We start from the raw sequence: 15,826 nt of genomic DNA on the forward strand, positions 1-15,826 counted from the left end.
CATCGGCGACGCATATAAAAGCAAGCCCGGAAACACCCACCTCGGGCACGGCACCGTGAACGCCATGGAAATCTTACCGCTGCGGATTTTGCAGGCCGCGTTCCTATGTGGTTCCTGCTGTTTCCCGGATCCCGCTGCTTCATCGCCATCCGCTGCCGCTGAGCGACCTTCACTCTCGCCTGCTTTTTGGCCATACGTAGTTGGCGACCGATTTTTCATCTGGCAACATGGATCTTCAGCTACTATCTCCGACATCGGCGACGCATATAAAAGCAAGCCCGGAAACACCCACCTCGGGCACGGCACCGTGAACGCCATGGAAATCTTACCGCTGCGGATTTTGCAGGTTAGTTATTTGGAAGGCGCTGCCTGTGTGAAGAGCAGTGATTACTGTCTATTTACGGTGTCGTGCCCTGGAGAGTGTATTGATGTACTGAAGCGTGTATTGTCTTTGCCTTCTCGCCTTTACCTATTTTTTTATGGTATGCTGCTCTCACTGTCGGGTGACATCGAAAGCAATCCTGGGCCTATGAATGCAACTGAAAGAGAAACATTGGAAGCCCTCTTGCTGACTGTCCAAAGAATTGAAGCTGGCCAAGCTGTAATACTTAATGAAATCAAAGGTGTTAAAGAAAGGCAGGATGCTACCGATAAAGAAGTCAAGCAGCTGACGTTGAGAGTGGCAGCCCTCGAAACAACGGCAACCTCACTTGATAGGCCTGATTCTCTTGTAGCTGACAATGCCATACAAGCCATTTCTTCCCAGCTTTCTGATATTAGTAGTAGTACTCAAGATGTGATGATGCTGAAAATAGATTGCGCCGAAATAACTTGCTCTTCTTTGGCATCGACGATGTGGAAGACGAAAGCTGGGCAGATTCTGAAGGGAAAGTCATTGCATTTTGTTCGGAGCACCTAGATTTATCTACGACTGCTTCACAGTTTGAAAGGGTTCATAGATTAGGCAAATTCAAAACTGATAGGCACAGACCAATCATTGCCAAGATGACCTTCTTTAAAGACAAGCAGAACATCCTTTCAAATGGCCACAAATTGAAGGACACCAGTTTTGCAATCCGTGAGGATTTTTCCGCTACAACTCGTGAGGCTAGAAGCAAGTTGACCAAATTTGCAAAATCACAATCCAAGTCTTATAAACTGGCATTTGATAAACTTCGAATGGACAAACAAACATATGCGTATGACCGAGCCACTGATTCAGTCATATTAGTATCACCATAGCTAGGCAATGCATCTAGATTGCGTGATTGTCCCCAGTCCACGTCATGCCCCCTGGCTCCGACGCTGTCCCTTTCATTTTCTAATATCCGAAGCTTGATGCCTAAACGTGATCATCTCTGCTCTTTCCTGCAAGACAGTGAATCTGATATAGTTGCTTTAACTGAAACTTGGTTGCACGCCGGTATCAAAGACAATGAAATCTTTCCAGACGCCCATGCTTACAATATCTACAGACATGACCGTGCAGATAAAAGAGGGGGTGGGGTGCTTCTTGGTATTAAAAAAACGTTACCATCCACTGCTATCAATTCTAACTCAGACCTCGAAATAGTATGGGCTGCCTGCAAAACTATATCTTCGACTTTACTTTTTGGGGTGTGTTACCGTCCGCCCGATTGTGCGACTTCTTTCATTCATGATCTTCGGTCTAGCATTGCTGCCGCTGTCGAACATAGTTCACCTAGCAACATCTACTTGTTGGGTGATTTTAATTTTCCTGAAATAGATTGGCCTTCTTTGTCTTCAACTAGTCATGCTGCAACAGAATTCATCAACCTAACACTAGATTTCAACTTATTTCAAGTGATTAGCCAGAATACGCGTGGTTCTAACATTCTTGATTTAGCTCTATCCACTGCTCCCGATACCATAGGGCCGGTTATGTATCTTGACGGATTTAGCGATCATAAGATGTTGCAGTTTGATATTCTAGTTCCGAGCTTGTTTGCAGGTATTACAACTAAAAAAATTAGAGATTATAGTAAAGCCCGATATGATGAAATTAACACGGAACTTGCCACATTTTTCAATGAGGTGTTTTTCCCGCTAAGGAACGAACGATCTACCGAAGAAAACTGGTTGCTCTTCAAACATAAACTATCTACACTGATAGAGAAACATGTTCCTCTCATTACAATAGCTAATGACATAAAAAATCCATGGTTCAACAAGACCCTCCGTCGATTACGAAATAAAAAGAAGCGCCTATACAGAAAAGCTAGATCTGCTCCTTCTTCGACCTCGTTGGAAAGATATAAACTGTGTTTGAAAGCGTACTGTTCTGCTGTTACCGCTGCCAAAAACAAATACTTCACTCATGATCTGCCGTCACTTTTGCAGACTAATCCTAAGAAGTTTTGGCAGACTATATCTCCCGAAAGTAAACATGACCTCATACAACTACACAATACTGATGGCTTGCCGCTAGCTGACACTGAATGTCCAACCGCGTTCAACAGATTTTTTACATCAGTGTTTACTAAGGAAGATTATTCCAGTATGCCAATTGTTCTCGAGTCTGACTACCCATTCATGGAACCCATCACCATTAGTGCTGAGGGTATCGCATCACTAATTAAAAATCTAAAGTTATCATCATCTGCCGGAGTGGACAACATTAACTCGAAGATACTTAAAAACACCATTTCAATTTCCAGCCATATTTTGTGTCATATATTTCAGCAATCACTATCCTCCGGAGAACTGCCCACTGACTGGAAAAAAGCCAAAGTCATCCCTGTCTTCAAAACCGGTAACAAAAACTCTCCTGATAACTATCGGCCTATTTCGTTAACATGCATATGCTGTAAATTACTTGAGCATATTATCGCCTCTCACATTTACAACCATCTGGAACGAAATGACTTCTTCTTTTCAAATCAGCATGGTTTTAGGAAAGGCTACTCATGTGATACCCAGATATTTGAATTTACTACTGACCTGCATTTCAACATGGATGATAACCAGCAAACAGATTGCATTTTTTTAGATTTCTCAAAAGCATTTGATAGAGTTGCACATGGCCGGCTGTTTACAAAATTATCTACCCTTTCCCTTGATTCCCTCACATTATCTTGGCTTCGAAACTTTCTCTCATTACGTCAGCAATTCACAGTTGTCAACGGCTCCTCCTCATCCCTATGTGACGTAACCTCAGGCGTACCACAGGGAAGCGTACTTGGACCCTTACTTTTTCTAATCTACATTAACGACCTTCCCACTAACATTTCATCCCGCTTACGCCTTTTCGCAGACGACTGTGTTGTTTACCGTAAGATCGCTTCTGAGACTGATCACCTGACCCTTCAAAATGATCTTGACACTATTGTTGATTGGTGTAAAGACTGGCAAATGATTCTTAACCCTAATAAATGTAAATCGATGACTTTTAGCCGCAAGCATGTTATTTCTAATTTCATATACTCTATAAATAATACCTCTCTATCACGGGTTACGTCGTACAAATACCTTGGAATTCAGTTCACACCAAATCTTTCATGGTCTCCTCATATTTCTGCAGTCTGCAACAAAGCATCGAGGACATTAGGCTTCATACGCCGGAACCTTCGGAACTCACCTAGCTCCGTTCGAAAACTTGCATATCTTACATTTGTTCGCCCACAGCTGGAATTTATCTCACCTATATGGTCTCCCCATCAAAAATATCTCATAGATATGCTCGAGTCCATTCAAAGCAGAGCTGCCCGGTACATTTTTAGCAATTATAGTCCCCTCGCAAGTGTATCCCAGCTTAAAAACCTTAATGACATACAGATACTTGAAATTCGTCGCTCCATTTCACTTCTGTGTTTGTTCCATAAATATGTTCACACCCGTCCTTCGTTGTTACCTCTGGCATCACCTTTCCGCTCTTCACAACGCTTACACAATCAACTCAGCTTCAACCGGATATATGGGAAGACCCTGTCGTTTAATTCCTCTGCATTACCTAGAGCAATAAAACTCTGGAATGATCTTCCTGATAACATAATCTCTTTCATTGATCCTGGTGAGTTTAAAAAACATCTATGTATACATTTATTGCCATAGTGATGTTCTAAATGTACAACAGTTTCATTTATTCTTAACGTTGTTTTCCCATTTACCACTTCTGTTACCCCTGGTTGTTTTTTTTTTTTCTCATGTTCGTGTTTCGCTTTTTTTTCCCCTCTATTTTCGTGTCTGATGTTATTTTCTTCGTTTTGTATAAATTTCGTGTTCCTTTCTTGTATTTGACTTGTACCGCGTTCTTGTACCGATATTACGGTTTTTTCCATCTGTATATCCCTTTTTTTCGATTTGCCCCCCTCACCCAATGCTCTTCGGGGCCTGTGAGGTACTAATAAATAAATAAATAAATAAATACTGATGGGATGGATAGCGATGCGTAGCCAAATCTCATCACAGTTTGGACCCCGCCGCGGTGGCTCAGTGGTTACGGCGCTCGGCTGCTGCACTGAAAGACACGGGTTCGATCCCGGCCGCGGCGGCTGAATTTCGATGGAGGCGAAATTCTAGAGGCCCGTGTACTGTGCGATGTCAGCGCACGTTAAAGAACCCCAGGTGGTGGAAATTTTCGGAGCCCTTCACTACGGCGTCCCTCATAGCCTGAGTCGCTTTGGGACGTTAAACCCCAATAAACCAATCATCACAGTTTGTCCTGCGTTCGCACTGGATAGTTAGGACTGTTAAAGAAAACCAACGGAGTGCGTTTTTAACAATAGCAGAAAACTACGAGCGTCCCGAGGGGGCATCAGTGGATATATTGATTGTTATGGCATTGTCTTATGATATACGAAACAATGGCGTTCATAAGCAACTGCCCGTTGAAAAAATGCGCCTGTCTAAAATTTCTGTACATGGACAGGGTGCTACCGGAACTTTAGTTCAGTTCAAGTTTATTACACAGAAAAAATATACAAAGTTCACGGTGAATGAGGCATCTGGATCCTTAGCCAGTGGCTAGTTTCGGATCCATTACAAACATGTCAAGGGAGAAAACCAGCCAAAAAAGACGGAAACACGAGAAGATAATGACACAGGACAAGGGCTGGTCGTTCTCTTCTCGTGTTTCCGTCTTTTTTGGCTGGTTTTCTCCCTTGACATGCCTTACCAACAGGCCCACCATTCTGCCCTGCTCATTACAAACATGTTACAAATCTAGGCAGTTGAACAAGGCTGAACATACAAAACATATAACTAATATAATGCAATAAAAATAATCAATTCAACAATAAGGGGAGGTGTATTGTTCTGATAGCATGTACTTTTTTAGAGCAGGTGCAATGTTCGACATGGACTTAATGCTGAATGGGATGATATTCCAAACTTTAGCGCTGACAAATGCTATGCTTCTACGTCCGTATACATTGTGTGTTGTGGGTAAATTGAGGTTATTGTTGTCAGCGTGTCTAGTGTGACTTGAAGGAAGTTTCAGAATGGATTAATTGTACGGTGCTCACCAAGAGCGCTGTTTTGTAATCGCGAATTATACGAAAACGCATGATGTTGAGGTCTCTGAAGAGTGAATCTGATGATGAGTGCCAAGGTGCTGACGCAAAACTATTTTTACTATTTTTAACAATATTATAGCAATCTTGCCCAGCTCCTTCATCCCCCGTCCAGTGCCGATAGGGCTAACTGAGCCCCGGTATTCCGTCTCTTGCTCAAATTTGCACCAAACCCTGGCCAGTACCCCCTCCGCGGGTATGCACCATCAAAAGCAGAGGCTAACAACATCAACAGCCATGCATCATCTGCATGCAGAGGCTGCCAGGGCAATGCGCCGCGGCTGAGCACAATCGCGCACGTGTGTCGGTTAAACTATTCCATTCATTGTTCGCACGAACGGGGGCCGATAGACATCTTTAAAAGTGAAACTAACGAGGGACAGCGACCACGTGCTGGATATATGGCCACGAGTCCCTTGGCTTGGGAACTTTGGATCAGGTGGCACCAACTGCAAGCGTATATCTGCTCCCTGCCACTTGGTTCCTGACATGTTGTTAAATGTGTTACCAACAAGCCCAAACTGCCACCTTATTAGGTTCCTGAGAACTACCTCATGCGCGTTGAGTTAGCCAGCGCTTTTTGGCTGTTTCACCCAAAGATATGTTTTTCATCGATGAAGAGGGCTCCAAGGCTTCGCGCTCAGTTGCAAACTAGTCGAATCCTTCTTCTTTCACACCCACCTTCCTCCCTTCCCTTACGGCGTGGTTCAGGTGTCCGCAGAGATGCGTGAGACAGACACTGCGTCATTTCCTTTCCTAAGAAACCGCCTTACCACAAGGCTGCAAGTGCAAATATTAAGATCTAAATAAAACGAAAAAAATTCCCGCACTCTAATGCGGCCGGTCGAGGCAACTCGTAGAGTAGCCTTTAGTCAATATAGTTTTCATAGTGTTTACCCGCGGATGGTGAACAACACAGACCGTCTTTGGTTCTGCACCGCAAACCAACCTTGATCGCTTGGTTAGTTGGTCGGTTTTTCGGGGAAAGGAAATGGCGCAGTAACTGTTTCTCATATCTCTGTGGACACCCGAACCGCGCCGTAAGGGAAGGGAGGAAGGTGGGTGTGAAGGAAGGAAGGAATGAAGGAAGGAAGAAAGAAGGAAAGAGAGAAAGAAATAAAGGAAGAAAGAACGAACGAAAGAAAGAAAGAAAGAAAGAAAGGAAGAAAGAGAAAGAAGGAAAGAAAGAAAGAAAGAAAGGAAGGAAGAAAGAAAGAAAGAAAGAAAGGAAGAAAGAAAGAAAGGAAGAAAGAAAGAAAGAAAGAAAGAGAGAAAGAAAGAAAGAAGGAAAGAAAGAAAGAAAGAAAGAAAGAAAGAAAGAAAGAAAGAAAGAAAGAGAGAGAGAAAGAAAGAAAGGAAGAAAGAGAGAGGTGCCGTAGTGTTGAGCTCCAAAATAATTTCGACCACCTGTTTGCAGCAAGTGGTTTCTAACACGAGCGAGGGAAACCCTCAAATCAGAAGCCTCTGTCACTCTTCTAAAAGAAAGCATTAGCGGCCCGCTTCGGAGCGCGTTGGCAACGTGGGATGGAGGCTGTCATCTCGCGAAGGCTTCCTAATGGCTAGTTGTCGCAGCGTAATTGCACTTCGCATTCAATGAAGGGATATAAGGACCAGACAGGCACTAATTCCTGCCAGCAAACTACTCCGTAGGCTGAGCTCATTATCCCCTAATTATGCTGATAGAACCTATCTACATAATTATGTACAACCTATCACGGAGAGTGAAAACTCTTACGCTATTCACCCTGCTTTCCAATATCGAGCTGCGCCGAAAAACGTCTCAGCCTTCGGGCAATCAACCAAACCGATATGGCCAGCTCAGTAAATGAACACAAAAGAAATAAAATGTATGCTTCGCCAGGAGAAGTGCAGGAGTGTAAGATTTCCAGAAAAAATATCCTCGAGTGCTCTTAGATTATTATCAAGCGAAAGTTCGTGTTTTTCTACTCCTCCCAGCCAAACTTCTGCGGAGAGAAATTCTGTTTCAAAACGAGATAGAGATGAAATTGGCAGCTGGGAAAAGCTTGTGCATATTTTTTGTTCCTCGAGGGCCAAAATCGAGTTGTTTTTTTATCTTCGCTGATTTCAAGCGTCACAATCTGACCACGCTGCCTGTGACTGTTTGGCGAACAGCTTTGCATGATGCATCTGACTCGGTACTGCGCAGTTCGTAAGCACTTCCCTCTACAGCCAGCATCAATCACGGATTACGTGATGCCTGCATGGCGTACTTGACCCGGACGCCTTCACCCGACCCTGGCCTCACGTACAACTCCGGCGCTAACGAAGACGTCGGCCAGGGTCGACGCCGCTGTCTCCGCGAGCGGTTTCGTTACAGCTCCGCTGAGGCAAGTGATCGCGAGGGACACTTCGGTCGAGTCAATGAAGACGCCATTCGGCTACTCACGAGTGCCACGGCAGCTGTTTCGGCGATGAAAGGTCGCGCAGCGCTTCGAGGAATAGTACTTCTGCGGCTGCGAGGCAGCGATGGAGTGCCTCCACTGAAGCATGGACATGGTTGCGCGCAGCAAGGTCAATGACGTCACTTGTAGACCTTCTTCTCCCGTCTGACTTTGACGCGACTTGACAAACCCAGCGGTCGAGCGTTTATCCGGGTGTTGGCAGTCCACAAATCACAAACATGCACATCTGCCGGAGAAATGTACGCGGAATATCACCAACAATTTCTCCGCCCGGATCACACGCACGACGCCGTTGGCGCAGAGACTCCGCAGTGAATGGCCGCGACGAGGAGTCGCAAGCATCCGAACCAGAGAGCCAAGGCCGCGACCAAGTGAACTCGGATCACGGAGTCGCGGAGCGTTTCACGGAGGCTTCCCGCTGGGATGGAGCATCTCTGATACGCCACTCTTCGCGCAACCTTGGGTGGGCAATAAAACCAAGTCCCAACTAGGTCGCTTCCAGTACGGTCGCCTCTTCGAGGTGCGATGCCAGAAATTTGCGGCGTGCGTCACGGGTAGCGCAAAGAAAAAAAACACGCACTTTTTTTTATGTGCGGCACTGCTGCAACTGAGGAGAAACACGTACCCTAGCGGGCGTAGTGTTTAGCATCTGCTTTCCAGTGTTTCACTTTCTGTCCATCCATTACAAGGTGAACCACGTAAGCGTAAGTGCTTTGTAAGTTGGCAGAGAGAAGCAAGTGGATGCAAAGGATAATCAGCCGTGCGCTTTCTCCATGGCAGCAAATATCAAGTAATCCCGGGCTTATCTCGTGCAGTGTTAAAAGGAATTATCCGAAGGATAAGTCCAACATTCTCCAGAGAGATCTAGTAACGCGTGCAACGATCTCGTGCTCATCTCAACAACTATCGGCTCTAAGAGACGTCACGGCAGAGACGGGAGTTACGTTATATGTTGGTCCCTGAAGCTGTATAACCAACATGCTGGTGGAGTCAGGTAAAGATAATGTATGACCTCAATCCTTTCTACACTGTGGCGCTGCTTCTGGACTAGTCGCTACCAGTTCGACGCACAAAATCCAGAGTACACAGGCTCAAAAAATAGGCTAGCGCGGTATGGCTTCACGTGATGACACCAAACACTGTAACGCGATCCACAAGGACCCGCATACTTTGCCGCAAGGCCGTCGCACAGCACATGCACTGACGCTAGTGTTCACACATCAGCCACACTGATAATGCGCACGGAGGACCAGCGCACTGGAGGCTGCATCGCAAAGAGAGATCCTCGTTGGCCCGCAGCATCACTGGGCTTGCCGAGTGTCACACGATCCAGATACAAGTCGGTCAGCAGGTGCAGGGATCACGAGAGCTGTAATCAGAGGACCAACGCTGGCAGCGGTGGACGCCCGAAGTCGACGTACACAGCGGAGGATGCTGCTGCGATCAACGGCGGGAAAGTCACGGAGGCCCAAGCACAGCCTGCTTCAGAAGGGCCCGCGCACGTCGCGTGTCTCCAGGTGCTCGTGTGGCGGCCGGGGTAGGCAGACAAGGCGGCCGGAAACCGGCGATTTCGCAAAATCTTCCAAGCGGCGGCGAGCAACAGGCGGTTGCATGCAATGGCACGTTCCCGCCACGCGTCTGTCGGCCTCGACAGCTGGCGCGCAGGCGCTAACCGGCTGGTCGCCGATGTCCCGAGGCGCTGCGCAGAGGTGAGCGGGTCGGCGGCTGCGGTAGTCAGCGATACACGCGCCAGACAGCGGCTTTTCTTGTTGGGCCATCGCAACGTAGCAATCAGCGGGCGGCGAGATTGAGAGCTGCGCGACGAGGGAAGCTACGAGGTCTTTGCCTATGCCGATGGAAGTGCTTTGTGGACAGCGCCCGCCGTTGTCCAGTTCAACGCGTGACTATAATGCGCACGACGTACGGCAGGGGGTTCAGTCTGCGGCTTTCTGAGAAGCATTCTACGGTGTACGCTTTTCGTTTGTCTCCTTAACAACGCTATCAGTACTCTCATTTACGACTCTTAAGCAAGCGGACGGAATTAGTCAGCGATACGTTTGGCTTAATTAGACTGGAAGCCACCCAGATGGGCGAAGCCACATCACCGGCGTGTGATTACAAATCTCCTATGGACTATTTTTATTTATTCGCGGTTATTAAGCACAATCAGCACTACATACTCCTTGAATCAAGCCGTAAACATGAGCAGCTTGTGAATCGGAGCACCTTTCTTTACGAAAGAGCCGCTGCGGCCGAAGACAGCTATGGCTTCGTCCCCCGATCGGGATCTAGTATGAGCGTAGTGTTTCATGCATGTGGAGCTCGCTCGTAATTTCAGTCTGGATCGAAGTCGATCCGGATCAGAGGTGACCATGTGGCAGTAGAGTATAAGACACTAAAAGGTAAGGCAGGTGTAAACGCTGACTTCACAACGGTTTTTTCTTCGCCGCGTTGCGCCGAATGATTGATTCCCGGAGGCCGGCAGTCAACATCTGCGATAAAGGAGGAGTGGCACTGTCGGCTGCAACAAGTACCAGAAACCGTGTTTGTGCTCTGAAGAACACCAACTGTTAATTCTGCCGTTCTCGCTTGACACTAGCCCACTTCGTTGTACCTCGTGCACGCAGTCTCACTAAGAAGTGTCCGGGGCAATTATACAGTATACACCATGTCCCTGACAGTATACACCACGCCCCTAACAGCATAACTCATGTCTGTGTTACGGACACGCTTCAAGTGTCTTCTGGTTATCCAGAAGCCGCTCTGTAGACGTTAGTCAGCTTCTTTATAATGTTCGCTCGCCAGTAGCTGCAGCCCATACCTGCCTCAGGAATCTACAACAAATGCGTTATTGCGTGTTGCCGTACAGTGTCCGCGAACAACCCGCCCTGGCGACAGGTGCTAAGTGGAAGAACAGAGAGCGGACAGCGCTGGGGGCAAAAACCTCGAACAATGGCTTGCGAGCCGTGGTTTCTGCGTGCGCGTACGCGTATTCGTAGGACTCTTGCTGCTGTAAGCAGACAGGAGCGGAAGATGGGAACATGGACGCGGAGCAATTAACGAAGTGCCCCTCCTCCCACCACGACGGCCGCAACCGGCGTTCCTGGACTGCCCGTCCCCTTAATCGCCCGTGCCACACAGGGGCCCCTACCTCGGCGCTCTAATCTGGCGACATGCAACGCTCGCGTGCTCCCACTGATTGGCGCACTCCCGGGGGAAAAGCGCGAATGCTACAAGCGCCGGGACATGTGTTGGCACCATAGAGGCAACGCCAGGCCTCCCGTGAACGAGGCCGAGAGCGCGTTCACATCTCTAGGAGCAGAAGGCATTCGCTCGATAAGTGCGAACTCCTTTGGCAGGGCGCCGAAAGTACCGGGACGTGCAATGGCAGCTGGATCCTGCGACGAAGTGGATGCATTGCTTGTTACATAGCCGCGTGTGTCCGTTCGGAGTTCCTGCGTCTATACAGGTAACTGTTCGTGAGTGCTCACGTGACAAAGAAACACACATCGTGGACTATAAGGGACGCCGTATAGAACGAATGACTCCGCTTTAAGTTCGACCTCCTGGAGGAATGTCACTGCAGAGCGGAACGCTTATGGACTCAGCCACAAATGGAGGTAGAGAGAGTGCGCGTGCGTGCGTGCATGTATGCGAATCGTTCAGTTCATTCTTCTTTCGCTGTCTTGTAGTTATCCGAAACGTTTCTTGTGGCATCTTGTAATTGTTCTGTTCATGTTATCGTTTCCAAGAGGCGTTGCTAAGCGACCATGGCGATGGTAAAATTGCATTACAAATCACCAAACCGCACGGCCCCTTCTGAAAGCCAGGCCAGCTGCGCTTCGAAGCTCTGCCTATACAGCATCTGCGGCAAAGAGCAATTGATCTTCTGTAGATGGATTGCGGTGCTTGGGGCAAAGGCCTACAGGGGCACCTGATAGAGAGGCAAGCGCTAGCCGAGTAAAGAAGTCGTCTCTGTGTGCTAACTTAAAATAAACTTACCGAATGTTATGAGTCGGCGGAACGGCCGTACTCATAAAATGAAGTGAACAACGGCAAGGTCATTACCGCTGCCCTCTGGTACGGAGTGCTTTCGCCGCGCGACATCTGCGACGAGGTTTTGCGGAGAGATGTGCAGCTGCGCGTCCTCACCTGCTGCTTTCAAGCGGCGCAACGGGGTGGTTGCCCTTCCTGCGCCAAAGCGGTGCGGTATCTCAGTGGCAGCGACCGCCGTAGCCCGCATGCATCGACACGACTGCACCATTGAACTGCGTGAGGCGAAGAGATGGTCATAAGCTTTCGCCCCCGTCTTGGAAATACCATCAGGGTTCGCAAAGGGTGCGGGAACAACACGGACCAGCTTCAGAGTCGTGCAGCTGTCAAGAGAGAAGAAAGCAAACGGCTGTTTTTTTTTTTATAAATAGGAAACGGGCCATTGCAAAAGAAGGGAAACAAAAAAAAAACAAAACCCCTGTTCTTGCTGATAGATGAAGCACTGCCGCTATTTCCGTTCACGTCGTAAAATTGACACCAAGATAAATTGACAAGACGTCGTCTACGAAGCCAAAGCTCAGTACGCGAAAACTGCGAAAACCGAGCGTACGTGCATGAGCCGTGAAACGACCCTTATCCACAAAGAACAACGCTTTCATGACTTTGTTTCGTACATTACGAAAACTCGGTGAAAACACGATGAGGCCTAATATTTTAGCTTAGGAATTTTAAATATAAAATTAATGACACCAACGCAGTAATTCCAAGTAATCGACGAACGAGTTGCCTCAACTGCGCATTACTTGCTGGTCAGTGCCTTTACCGAAGGAGAACCTGTCCCTCCCGCGCTGTATCTCTTCGCTCTGTCACACCAACTGCAGTGCCTCGAGAGGGTATTTGATTTATCAATAAATAAATAGATAAATAAATAAATAAATGAATGGCCTGAGGTGCCACCTTAGAGAAATTATGCATGACCTAGCTGGAGCGGCGCGGACGAAACACCCTACGCTGCCTAGCACCTCACCACGTTGATCGCAGCAAAAGCCGAGTATGTTTCGTTTAGACCAACTACGCTGGACAATCACCCCCCGTGCGATGTCCGGCTCGGTACCGCGCTTACAGGGAACCCAACGATAATTCCAGCGCAACGACAAAACTCGTTCCTCTACACCGCTTCATTCAGAGCTACGTGCAAAACTTGTACGCCTTGTACGCTCCCGCTATGCTTTGCAAATCTCCGCACGCGCCGGTGTTTACAAATTGCGCCGCAGATCTCCGCGGACATCTTCCCCGCGGCGCCAGCCACGAGGGCGTAATGACAAACACACGCAGCAGCGCGATCTCGACACGAATGCCCGCCGAGCGGCCTTTTCATTGCTCGTAAATCGAAGCCGCGAAGACGGCCGTCTCTGGCCGAGATCCTCTCCGCGGCATCAGATTGCGAGGCGCAGACGACGACTGGGGCGCGTGCGACGGGCACAGAAGCCCTCCGCCGCGCATTCGCCCAGAAAACAGGTTTCCCGCGTTATCGAAGTCTTCTCCGTGCATTCGAAACGCGTCGTTGGCCGTTGGAGCGCAGAGGCAACGGTCGCAACAGCGAGAGAAGACGGCGCTTGATAACGCTCGGGTGAAGCGCCGCATAGTTTTTTTTCGCTCCCCATTTGCTCTTCATATACTCGAACGTGCCTGATTGCTCTTGTTTAAACATCCGCGACGTTCGCCCTTCGCCGATAAGAGGTGTGCCCTGCCTGAGTTTTGACATCGTACGATTACATCGCGCACTTAGCGGCACTCTGGTAGTACAGTGTAAAGTTTCGTACAGGCATAGACGAACTCAATTATTAATGATAACTGATAGTAAATGCGCTACACCTCATAGATTTTTACCATCGCTTTCATAGAGATGGCCTTCACTAACGTCATAGCAGCCGACATGCTGGTGTAAAAGAACCACTGTAAAAGCCTGCGCACTTATCTAACCCACTTACCGCCAGCTGCTCTGATGTGCACTATGAAAACAGTTCGTGGCAGTAAAAGAGGGGCACCCCTGTACGAGCAAAGATTAAGTGCAACCAGTTGCACGTGGAGCTGAGAAAACAAAAATAAATCCTAGCGTAAATAAGGCATCGCTGTAGTAGATTTCACATAGGAAGTATACTTTTCAGGGTTGACTCTGGGCTTTCGCGTTAAAAACTGTCCGGAACCCGCCATCAAGGAGAATAGATGTCATGAAGTTGCAATTGACAGAGGAACGCACTTCCGACCAGCAAGCAACGGTGCTGTCTGAAACGACGGGGGCCCACGGTAAGCTGTATACGGAAATCTCGGTGGCGGGTGCAGTATTCACCTGCAGTAGATTCTGAGACTGTTCGCTCTATTTTACGAAGCACTGACCAAAAGGCCTCATGAACCGTGATAAATGAAAAACAAAAAGTGAAGACTTATGATCGTATAGCTTGTAGGGTCTGCTCGCGGGCAGGTCAAATCTCGCGCCGCTCACTGCGGGTAGCCTCGGACCCCTTCTTCCCGAGTGGTGGGGCGGGGGGAGCGAGGCTAGGAGAAAGCCTTCATAAGGCACGACCGGGAAGGCCCGCGCCTCTCTCTCTGCTCTTGGACCAGCTCTCCCGACACCTGACCCCGCTGCCCCAACGACGACCGACCTGCCATGTGAGAATAAACCGTTTTGTACAAAGTCCTGCCTCGAGTGACTGCCTGTGCGTCCCCGCGCAGAGGAATTGCCCACAAGCTACGTGATGAATCTAAAGCGAGAAACGAGGATGTCGAATAAGAGATTTGATGAAATTAATCTGTTGCACGCCATCGAACATTTAAGAACCATACCACCCATGCACTTACTGAATAATAAAGAATTGAATTCAATTCAATTCAGTTGAACGTCACCGTGCTGGAACCCGCAGTGAGGTGAGGCCTTGTCGTCGCTTGAAGATAGCTTTTCATTGGAGGCGAGTTCTTATAACGGTGGATGCAAGACAGTGAGCTTCAAATTACAGCTAGGCTCATATCCGTACAAATGAAAAGGAAACTGGTTTATGGTTTATGGGGTTTACCGTACAAAAGCCACTCAGGCTATGAGGGACGCCGTAGTGAAGGGCTCCGGAAATTTCGACCACCTGGGGTTCTCTAACGTGCAATTGACATCGCTCAGTACACGGGCCTCTAGAATTTCGCCTCCATCGATTCGACCGCCGCGGCCGGGATCGAACCCGCGTCTTTCGGATCAGCAGCCGAGCGCCATAACCATTGAGACACCGCGGTGGCTGAAAAGAAAGTGCCGATTGACACGTTTTCACGTAGTGATCACCTGTGTTAAAACACACCTTGCGAAGCGGTTGAGAAATGTGGAAAGAATTGGGCCATCATTGCGAGAACCTCACGTGAAGTAGACTTAAACAGCCGATAATCCGTCATTTGAAACCTCCTGTGGGTCACTACTCTTCTGCGTAAATAACGTGGTATCCAGTAGTGCTGTCCTCAGTAGCAGTTGGGTTTGGCCTTCATGGCTTACATGATTTTGAAGGACGTTAGTGCAAACAAAACACGAATCACATAGGAGTCGCCAACCACAAACGCTAGCGTTCGTCGACTCCTATGTGGTTTGCCTTTTTGTTGCTCCCATCTGCTCTAAATGTATTGTACACAACCCAATAAAGGCATGCGCTAATCGTATCCGACTTGCATGTTTTACTCCATTCGAAAACTCGCACCCATATGTCCCGACACATCGCGGGACATTGGGCGGCTCTATCTTGAATGTAACTTTCGAACGCGCTATTAAGCACCCTGAGAATAGGGTCCCCCAGGCGTTTTGTTGTACGTACACTCTTTGTCAAAAGTAACCAGGCTGCACGTTTTTCT

At 48.1% G+C, this 15,826-nt stretch overlaps 1 protein-coding gene across 6 annotated transcripts in view; it reads right to left on the bottom strand.

Moving 5' to 3' along the window:
• dachs (unconventional myosin-IXb-like dachs) overlaps positions 1 to 15,826 on the bottom strand; it is a 392,239-nt gene that overhangs the window by 83,549 nt on the left and 292,864 nt on the right. Inside the window, exon 1 of one of the 6 annotated variants that reach the window (XM_089586300.1) lies at positions 7,939 to 9,472. The exons of the other annotated variants lie outside the window; for them this stretch is intronic. Coding sequence (XP_089442426.1) covers positions 7,939 to 8,047 — 109 coding nt within the window. The 5' untranslated portion in view covers positions 8,048 to 9,472. Of the gene's footprint in view, positions 1 to 7,938; positions 9,473 to 15,826 lie in introns of those variants that run through there. 6 annotated transcript variants of the gene reach the window in all.

Source organism: Amblyomma mixtum, chromosome 4 (assembly GCF_055824585.1).
Source record: "Amblyomma mixtum isolate Tamu chromosome 4, ASM5582458v1, whole genome shotgun sequence".
Taxonomy (NCBI): Eukaryota; Metazoa; Arthropoda; class Arachnida; order Ixodida; family Ixodidae; genus Amblyomma; species Amblyomma mixtum.